General features: G+C 38.3%; 1 protein-coding gene and 1 pseudogene across 3 annotated transcripts; both read left to right on the top strand.

Annotated features, from left to right (window-relative positions):
* Positions 1–1,850: 1,850 nt before the first annotated feature.
* On the top strand, positions 1,851–6,531 carry dydc2 (DPY30 domain containing 2). Of its 2 annotated transcripts, none has more exons than XM_086304248.1 (9): positions 1,851–2,122; positions 2,353–2,515; positions 3,966–4,058; positions 4,313–4,483; positions 4,705–4,998; positions 5,152–5,304; positions 5,609–5,755; positions 5,933–6,088; positions 6,406–6,531. In XM_086304248.1, the coding sequence occupies exons 2-9, from the start codon at positions 2,369–2,371 to the stop codon at positions 6,433–6,435; spliced, it is 1,191 nt and encodes a 396-aa protein (XP_086160374.1). In that variant the 5' UTR covers positions 1,851–2,122; positions 2,353–2,368; the 3' UTR covers positions 6,436–6,531. The 2 variants fall into 2 exon arrangements, with proteins under 2 accessions (XP_086160374.1, XP_086160375.1); XM_086304249.1 differs by having other exon boundaries at positions 1,852–2,122; positions 4,714–4,998.
* A 550-nt stretch (positions 6,532–7,081) lies between these two features.
* Positions 7,082–9,548, top strand: LOC147323706 (peroxiredoxin-like 2A; annotated as a pseudogene). Its single transcript, XR_015130773.1, has 5 exons — positions 7,082–7,454; positions 7,600–7,691; positions 8,485–8,625; positions 8,803–8,967; positions 9,092–9,548. The product of XR_015130773.1 is annotated as a peroxiredoxin-like 2A (transcript).
* Positions 9,549–10,083: the final 535 nt, after the last annotated feature.

Below are 10,083 nucleotides of genomic sequence, written 5' to 3'. Positions count from 1 at the left end.
ATTTTTAACAATGAAACTGAAATACACAAACCCATTTTGCAAAATAAAACTAAAACAAACAGAAGGGAAATTTAAAGGACAGAAATCCTTTATATTCTATACAAATTAAAACCATGGCCGTTTGACTGAGAAGCATAACTGAACATGATTTCTATCGCTGCAACCATTCAGTTCACATACAGATCCAACCTTTCTGCTGTGAGGTAACACTGCCCCTGTGTGTTACTTTACAAACACTTTACTTAGAACCCTGAAATTTAGTATTTTAATTTTGTTTAGTTTGGAAGTGACCAAATCAGCAATAACAGGAGCAATAAGAAAAGTAATGCAGAAACAAAAAAACAAAAAAATCACAAAAACACAACCATTATTCTTTTAGGATAAACCTAAACTCTATAAACTAAGGAAGCAAAAAAAAAACAAAAAAAAAACCAAAGCCCACATACCACAACAGCTATAGTTTCATTTCTCTGCAGATTTCATTTCTCGAAACTCACAAAGTGGCTTTGCTGCCTTGCACAGCTGTGCGTTGCAGACAAAAGCATTTTATTATGGTTGCAAAATGGGAAGTGTCTTTATTTAAATAATTATTAAAGGCAAAGCTGTTTGTACCAAAATAGGAACCAGCAGGGTTATTCCATGAAACATTATGATCAGAGTCACTAAAACAAGAATGCTTTTAAATAAAGCATTCACTAAATTAAACTCCTGGAAACCTTTACATATATAGCATTATATGTTTAAAAAAAAAGCCTCTCATGTTCAGTCCTCTGCACTGGGTCTGGTGTTCAGAGGGAGCTCTTCAGCCAAGAGAGAGAGGTCTGACTTCTCTCTTCTTGCAATGTTACTTCATGTTACTGGTCTGAGAAGCCATTTGAATTATCATAAAGGTACCTGAGTCACATTCTTAGATCACCATACAGAATTCAAAATGTTTGTCTGTATTTTGTCTGAGTGAAATGCATAGATAAATGCAATTGCATTTATCTATGCATTGCAACTGCAACTGCAGCTCAAATTTCAATGTCTGAAATGTGCAGATATACATCTAAGTAGCTAAGTTTTAGTTTGCTGCACATTATCAGAAATATAATGTACTTATTAAATGCTCGTTAATGTCACAGTTATATATAATGTTTTCAGGACATTTCATGTTTCTTGATGTATATGGCTTCATCTTGATATTTAAATTTTTTTCTTTTGAATTGTTATTTATGAATAATTGAGTTTAGTCACCAAAGTGTTTTCTAATTGCAAATTACAGGATTACAGTGAACAGTGACAGGAAAGTCATAACTCTTCAATATATTTTAGTTTAATCATTTAAGGATCTGAAACATGTAAATGTGGCAAATGTACAAGAAAAGAAAAGAAGGCAGGCAAATACTTTTTCACACAACTCTATGTTTCTCTATTTTTGTACCTATCCTTATGTATTATACATTTTCTTTATGAAGTAAAACTGTAGCTGCAGATATTTACTTAATTCTTTTACAGCAAATAAAAGAAACGATGAAAGAAACAGAGTATTGATATCGATTATATTGATGCCAGTTCTGGTATTGTTATCAGATCCATACTCGTGTAAGATCGATACTCAGTTTCTGAGGTCAGCCCACTGTATTAAATAAATTATTTTTAGAAAATTAAAAAGAAAAGAAAAAAAAAACACCTCAAACAAGCACTATGAAAAATGTCTAAAGCATTTTGTGTTGACTGTCACATACATATTTTTATTTATAGCCTATAACACATTTAAACTACAGAAGTTGGCTCGTGGTACCTTAGAGACAGGTACATTTACAGATTTCCTACAATTCCAGATACACGTTTCGTGACGTGGTTTGTTGTGTAAACTATTTATTATTAAGTAAAAAATCACAGTCATTTAGCGGCTGTTAAAATGTGTTAAATGTTCAAATGATGATTAACTCATAAATCATAACACACCGTTCTCCACTGCATAAGCTGCAGTTATAGGTACTGGGAGAATACACTTGTGGTGTATAGAGCAGTAGCAGTCAGAAGTTGGCTAATTCAAAACACTGAGGGGGAGATTAATAATGTGACACCGTTACCATGGAGCCCTAACCACTACACACGGACTTTCAGGAAGAAGCAGGTTTGTTTGTCTTCCTGTCGTTTTTTAGTTACTGTGTGAAACTAACATTTATAAAACAGAAGAGAAAAACGCTTAGTCTAACCGCTAACAGAAAAAAACAAAAACAAAAACGACCGAAATGTTTTATTTGCTGGGAAACTTCCTGTTCCGACGCTACTTGCTGTTTATTAAAAGTGATACATGCGTTTTTCACTTTAGTTGTTAATATAATGATGTTTTTCGCTATTCAGACAGGAAAACATACGGATGGACTCGGAGTATTTAAAAAGAAACCTGGGTCAGTGCCTGGCGGACGGGCTGGCTGAAGTGGCCGAGCAGCGACCTGTGAACCCGATCCTGTATCTGGCTCACTGGCTTTACAAGTACAGCTCAAACCGTGAATACCAAACAGAGGCGAGCTCTTCTTTTATTCATTACTGCACCTGTTACAGTTTACAAGTCATGCTATTTTATGACAACACAGTCAGAAAAAATACCTGAATCAAAAGATTAGTAAATCGGGGCATTAATAGGGGGGGGGAGCCAGACAGATCTAATTTTTGCATATATTTCTGGTTATTTGTTATAAGTGTTGGAGACTCAAGATTATTGTCAATGCCACTAAGAAACAATTAAAAAAATTGAGAATCGGCATCGTGGAAGAAAAAAAATTCCCTGATAATAGTCGCTGTTTTGTTGTCCTGTCAGTAGGGGGTAGCATGCACAACTTATTGTCTAATATGAGGCGCAGCCTTTGTCACAGTGCAGCGAACGTAAATGACAACCTTGTAAGTTTGGGAATTAAATTGTAGTTTTAGTGTTGTTAACGCCAAAGGTCTAGCGTAGACCTCTGCAGTTACTAACCCATAGTGTTGGTGACTCTTGCTCTGTGGCTGAGCTGCTGTGGTTCTGTCCATATCGTGTTTAGGAGACTAGCCATGTGCTGCATAATAACAGGTGCAACACCATTAACTTACAAAATATAATGCTTGGTGTGATCATCAGAAGCAATACTATTTTGAAATAAAAGTACTGAGTTAATGCAGTTCTGCTGTCTGTTTTGATATGGATGTTTGGCTTGGTGACATCTCCACAATTTTTAAAACTAGAAATTTAAAACTGTGGTGGGGGTTCTTTTCTCTTTTTTTGTACTTTGTAACTTAAATTTGACCTTTATAATCTGAAAACTGTCCAACTTTGAAGCCCTCAAAGTATTTTGAGTCAATTTTATTCCCACTCCAGGTGTCACAATTTAAAGCCAAATATGTCTTTGTGTTATGTAACTAACATAAATAAGCATTCGTGTCATTTGTTTAAGAAGCTACAAGTGCTCAAATCTAAATTATTTTCAGTGGAGTAAACACTTGGAGTATTTTACAGTGTCGCACTATTAGCATTCATCAGCCTTATGTGACAGTATACAGTATTAAACAGAATCCAAATAGTTAAATTAGCACCATAATAACTACAAAAGTGCTGTAGTAAACAACAGCTGACAGTGAAACAGATGATTAGCTCTTGGAAGCTTCCACTGGCTGTTAAAGTGTGAGCAGTGAAACTATTTCTGCTCACACTACTAGTGCCTTAAAGCCTCTGTCCTTACATAGGTTTTAAGGGCTGATATAAAGGATAAAAGAGGCTTAGACAGTCTAAGCTTATCAGGCTGAAAAATTAAAAGCCAAGGTAACAAAAACCCAGTCACCTTTTTACCTTGACTCAGAAAGTATCAACAGATCCCTGCATGCCTATAGAGATCTACAGCCACTTTAGGATTACAAGGATTAAAAGGTCTAGGTGTAAGCTTTTGTAAGCTATGTAAGCATAGTTAGAAGGATCTTTGTTGTAACCACAATTTCATTTGTAGAAAAAGGCCAAACTGGCACTCCTGGAGAAAGAGCAGGCAAAAGCCAGAGAGGAGGAGTTACACCAGGCGAAGCTAAGGGAGGAGGAGCGAAAGGTCAGTGAGACCTGGGAGGAGTCGCAAACTACTTGTAAAACACAAAACTTTTAATCTAACCAAACATTTGTTTGTGTTTCTTACATCAAATTTTAAAAAATTAGTATGTATTGAGATGTTTTCTTATTTCTCCTGTTATCCTTTAAAATGACCAGTTGCTTATTTTCATTTCAATCCTCTCCACTTGCTTCCAATTACTCCAAAATACTTTTAAGCAAATCGTTTAAAAACATATAACATAAACACATCGACAGCTCTCTGAGAACAAGCCCACAGATTCTGAAGCACCCACCGCAGCCACAACAGGAGAAGTGGAGGACAGCAAACCCATACAAGATGAGAAATTAAACACACCCAATCTGGAAAACCAGAAAGGCGCAGAAGATCGCCAAACTGAAGTGCAGGAAAATGTCACTGAAAAGGAGGTGATAAGAATTTATGAGTGCCTCTGGAGGTGGTGGCAATCTCTGTGATATTTTCTGATTGTCCCTTTCATTTCTGTGGTTTTTGGTTTTGAGCCTTTAGTGCTTCTGGGGGTTTTTTTCTTTGGTGATGGGTCAGTCTACCAAGCTCACTCTAAACTGCATGACTTGCATCGTATGGTTTTTGAAAGAAACTACAAATCACTGACTATAAATGGTTTGAGATCTGCCAGGTGGACATCACAGATAAAGCAGCAACCAGTCCAGAGCCACCTGAAGGAAAACCTGCAGAGGCCGGTCATTCTTACCTATCTGAGGGGCAGGGCACAGAGGTCAAAGAGGAGTTTGAAGAGAAGCCTGATGAAAAAACTGAAGTGGAGACAAGGATGGAGCAAATAGAAGAAAAAACAGAAATAGAGCCAAGTACGAATAGTGTTGAGGAAAAAACTATCGAGGAGGAGGAGGAAGGAATTACCAGCCAAAAGGAACAGAAGGAAGGTGACCAAGATGAGGATAAGGTCAGGAGAAATTTTATCGTATTTGCCTGGATAATGTAAGAAATATCATTAAACAGTGGTCAAACACTGTCAAGAAAGAAATGGCACAACTTGATTTTGTTTGTGGTGCTAAAATAGTTTAGTTAGTAATTGTGGCTCTTATCTGCTTTGCAGGAGGTTGATCAGTCTGAAACTGCTGAAGCTGAGAAGACTGGCCCACTACAGTCAACTCTCACACAAGATGGCAGTGATTCAAAATCAAATGAAACAGAAGATCAATACAGCAAGCAAAGTCCTCCTGACCTTGACTCTCACAACACAGAAAAGGTGAAGCGGGTGAAATGCAGACTGCGCGTTGAGGATTCAGTTTGGCACTTATTCAGATCGAAGAGGCAAGAGGTGCAGGCTCAAGTACAAGAAAAGATGAAGGAAAGATCAGCAGAGTGGTGAGGTAGATTTGAAGATGAGTTAAAGTTCAGGCCAGGGGAGGACAGAGGAGACAAGGAACACAAATAAAGATGAGAAGAGCAAGAGTTTTCTGAGACAACACAGTCAGACTGAGCACAGGTAGAAACACAGAATTATTATGTTCTCCATAATCTAATCTGCTTTACTTTTCCTTTACCATAAGGCCCATGAAGAAGAAACTGGCAAACCTGAAGATGCCATCCAAGTGGAGCCAGCTTCAGCTCCACAGAGTGAGAACATTGAACCTGTGAAGACATCTGAATCTGAACAGGAGGCACAGGAATCAGGAATTCTCCTGGACCAAGAAAAGGTGGCATGACCTTCTTTTGAATCCACAATGTTTCCCTTTAATACTTTGCTCATTTTTTAAACATTGAAGTAGAAAATTTGCCCAGGGGAAGCAGCACTTTTGGGTTTCAGAGTCAAAGGTCTGTTCAAAAGCTGGAAATAATAAAACAAGGCTTAACCAGAACTTTTCTGCCCTCAGGCAGGTGATGAAGAACCGAAGAGCAAAAGCACTGATTCCTCACCTCCAGCTGAGGTTGAGGTAACAGCAGAAGAAATGATGCAGCGTGGGGAACCTGAGAGTTCACAAGAGGAACCTGAAAAGTCTCCGTCTAACGAGGAAGACTCCCAGGAGAAGGTTGACCTGAGTGAATGCGTTACTCATCTATTGGTTCTCAAACTTTTTCTTGAGAGCACCCAGCAAATATGTTTGGTTTTTAGCAATTACAAAATATCCAGTTTCAATTTTAGTGAAATAAAATATAGCATGATCATATAATTTTTTTCTAAATCATTGGAATATCATTCCCACTCTCTGGTCATTTAGGGACCATTTCCAGTGTCTCTGTGTTTGAGAATCAGTGTCTACATCTATATTCTGACAAGTGTGATATCTATTTTTTTTTTTTTACTTAAAACTGATTAATTTGTAACTCAGCTTTGTTTGCTTTTCAGGACCAAGAAGAGGAAGAAGACCAAGCTTGATCACATCACATGTCCGAGCTTTTACCGAAGCTGAAATCATAAATGGTTACTAATGTGTGAATAAGAAAATACACAATAAATAGTGAGCCAACATAATTTATTATTGTTTATTCATTTGTCCTTTTTGTTTTTGCATAGCGTTAAAGATCCCCTCATTTTTAAAAGTTATGAAAACAACCCAGTCCACGTGCTTGTTTCCACATCACACTTGTGTAAGTAGCACAGTTGGCTTCCAGTCACGTTGCAGTGTCAGAAATCCCAATGGCACATCCACATGTTAAACTGAGATTAAAGGTGATTCCACATAAACTGTGCCCCCGTTTAGCAGGTGAATTTAAAATCAGCCTTGACTCAAACTTTGAGTGACATACAAGCGAATAAAGAAAACCTTTAATGTGATGGTCTGCTTCTTCAACCCACATTAGAGCAGACAATAGCTGAAACTGTAACTAGCTTTTTTAGTAGTAATGATAATATAAGTTTGCATGAGCTTTTATTGATCCTGTTATAGAAATGCTTGATTGTGTAAGCGTGCAAAGTAATTCTCGTCATGGCTGGCATTTCGACTGGATGACGCTGCAGTTTCCAGGCTGTTGAGTGACCTTTAGCCTGGAGGAGGGGCAAAGTTTGGTGCATATGACTGGTTTGTATTGAATGTTTCCGCATCTGCGTTCACCTTCTCGTCGCTGATGAAATACAGCTGTATTCAATCTGATCAGTATCTGCACCCAAGAGAGGCTGGGTTTGGGAAACGCTGGCAGATCAGCTGGAGTTGGAATTTAAATGCGCGTTTGAACGCGGTGCGGTCGAGAGTGCGCAACAGCAGCGGAGCTGAGATGCTTTAATCAAGAACTGGCTGCAAAAAGAGGCTGTAATGGAACTCGTAACCAATGTTGTGGCCACGGTCGGTGGCCTCGTTACCGGTGTAATGAATTTCATCACTGACAGATTTCTCACACCGCCGCTGGAAGCAACTCTCAAATATTTAGAGGAGGCTGAACTCAAGACCACGAAGGGAGGCGAGTCATATCTGTGTTTACCGAAATAAACCATGCAATTATAAAAATAGTTTGTTTTAAAATCGTTTTTCCCTCCCAGCTGGGATTACTTACGCATTTAGCCTGTGGCTAAACTTTTACCCTTTCACCTAATCTCTTTCCTTAGAAATAAAGACGTTCAAAGCCAAGTCTCTGTGGGAAAAGTCTGGAGCAGTTATCATGGCAGTCCGGCGTCCTGGATGATTTTTGTGCAGAGAGGTATTGTTCCAGTGACAGTTGGCTATCATAAACTATTGGCTTCTTACTTTAAGCCCTTTGGTTTTGCCTGCTACACAAAAGAGAAAGTTTGCCATACACATATTTTCCATTTCTTGTCAATTGTAGCCAAAAGGCAACATAGGGGAATGAAAAAGGGAATGGATAACTCATACAACATCAAACATTCGGTGTCAGTTCAGGTATGGTGATTAAAATGATACAAACTATGAAAATGTCTGCACTGGAGGTGCAAAGTGGCTCTCAAATGCTGTGAAGTTCAGTCTTTCTTCATATAAAGTACCTACATACTCTACAACTATGTCTGCCTCTTGTAACTTGAACCTTTGAGTGTGGGTTTGCATAGCATAAATTTGAGGTAGTTCTGGAGTATTTTAACCTGGTGTGGTTATAATCCTCTAAATCTAAGCTATGAAAGGCACAAGGATGTATATGTAAATCAGTAGCTCACCTCGCCCCCAGAAGTGTCTCAGTATATTTTATTTCCCCCCCGGTCAGAGAGGGCACATAATTGCAGTGCATCCACCTGACTTGGCTCTATTACATGAAATTGGCCTGAAAATTAAGTGTGGTCAAATAAGTATTTAGATTGTTGAATTAACAGAAAGTCATCCTCCTGTAATAATACAATCAAGTACTGTTCCACAATCCCTGCTTACCACACAAAATATGGGCAGTGTGCATATAATGAATACAACATGACCCCTCAATTGTACCTTTCCGTTTGTAACCGCAGTTGCTAGCTGTCAAGATTCTTAATGTTCTTTGGCTGCAGGAAGCTGCAGAGCTGTCCTCTCTGAAACCTCAGCTGGATGAACTCGGGATTCCTCTGTATGCTGTTGTAAAGGAAGATGTCGGCACGGAGGTCAAGAACTTCAGGCCATACTTTCAGGGGGAAGTCTTCTTGGATGAAAAGGTAAACTTTATTATTTTCCTCTAATGAACTGTTCTACCATGGTCAAATGTTATCTGCAAACTACATTTGGCCTGTTTTTAAGCAGAACTGCTTCCAAATACACTTGGACCCATTTAGGGTGTGTGAAAAATCCCTTTAGCTCTGCATGAATTAACCAAGCATTCCATATGCTTGCAGAGACGTTTTTATGGGCCTCGTGAGCGGAAGCTGGGTCTCCTGGCATTCCTGCGTGTTGGAGTGTGGATGAATGGCGTAAGGGCTTTCAGGAATGGGTTCGTGGGAAATGTTCTCGGAGAGGGTTTTGTCCTTGGTGGGGTCTTTGTCATCGGGCAAAGACAGCAGGTAAAAAATTTCACATTAATCCAATGTCATTGGAATGGTTCTAATATATTGCAATACAAATTTCTTAAGAGTGAAGCCATCATACTAGAAAATGTTTAGTATCTCTTGTATGTTTGTCCTGCAGGGAATACTTTTGGAACACAGAGAGATTGAGTTTGGAGATAAAGTCAACATTGAAGATGTCCTCCAAGCTGTCAGAAAAATGCCACAGGAACTACAGTCTTTGGAGAAGAAATAATTCTTTGTATTACTCGTGTGTTTTTGAACATCTCATAAAATTAACAAACACCTTTCAGATAACATAAAATCTACAGCATTGTCTAAATATATGGTATAGACAAAATTTCTTTCAAATTAGGAAATTTGTACATTTGATAGTTTGCCTGTCTCTAAGGATGCATTTTGCAGTATGACTGTTTTTAAGAGTCTGAGTGTGTTAATGATGGCCTGTCTTTAAACTCTATAGAAGAAGCAGACCTGATGCTTAATGCTCATTTTCTTAAAACTCTGATACCACTATGCTGTCCTGGAAGTAATGAGGCTAGTCTTTTGAACAATAAAATACATTTCGGTGCTCGGCAGATTTGTATTCTTTTTGTTTTTTCTCTATGCATTGAAGTTATTGAGTAGCTGGACTGATACCAGGGTGGGTGGAGGGTGGAACAGTTTTCAGAGCAAAGATCATCATCTAGGTTAAGTCTGGTGAGTGCTCTTATTAAGTTATGAGAACTATCAAAGTCACTTTGTACTAAGCACAGTTCAGAAAGCATCTTTGAGTCTTGTGTTTAGAAAGACTTCATTTTCTCCTGGATGTTGCTCTATTTATTTTTTTTCCTTTAACATTTTCATTAAGATTATAAAATATGAGCATTCTATTTTACTGCAGATATTCATCTGCCTAGAGGGACATGAGCTTGACTTGACGGCTGTGGTCCTTTTAAAACATGTTTTGTAATCTACTTGTGTTGGTTTTAGAAACCAATTACAAAGCAGGTTACACAACCTGATCTGCTGGATAAGCTCAGGAGATTTGGGGGGGGGGGGCGTTAAAAATCAAACTTATGAAACTCAAACATTGAAAAGCATTGGTTAGATAAAGCCTTGCCACACAGTGTT

This window comes from Aulonocara sp. 'chitande type north' Nkhata Bay, linkage group LG8, assembly GCF_057382095.1.
Source record: "Aulonocara sp. 'chitande type north' Nkhata Bay isolate Kocher_YH1m ecotype deep benthic linkage group LG8, A_spYH_male_GT1.1, whole genome shotgun sequence".
Lineage (NCBI taxonomy): Eukaryota > Metazoa > Chordata > Actinopteri > Cichliformes > Cichlidae > Aulonocara > Aulonocara sp. 'chitande type north' Nkhata Bay.
This window is presented reverse-complemented; position numbering and strand designations above follow the sequence as displayed.

Bases quoted from the DNA above. Each gene is read 5' to 3' on its own strand.
- dydc2 (XM_086304248.1), top strand. From the start codon at position 2,369: ATGGACTCGGAGTATTTAAAAAGAAACCTGGGTCAGTGCCTGGCGGAC. The intron at 2,516-3,965 runs GCGAGCTCTTCT...TTTCATTTGTAG, and splicing joins ACCGTGAATACCAAACAGAG to AAAAAGGCCAAACTGGCACT. The intron at 4,059-4,312 runs GTCAGTGAGACC...ACACATCGACAG, and splicing joins TAAGGGAGGAGGAGCGAAAG to CTCTCTGAGAACAAGCCCAC.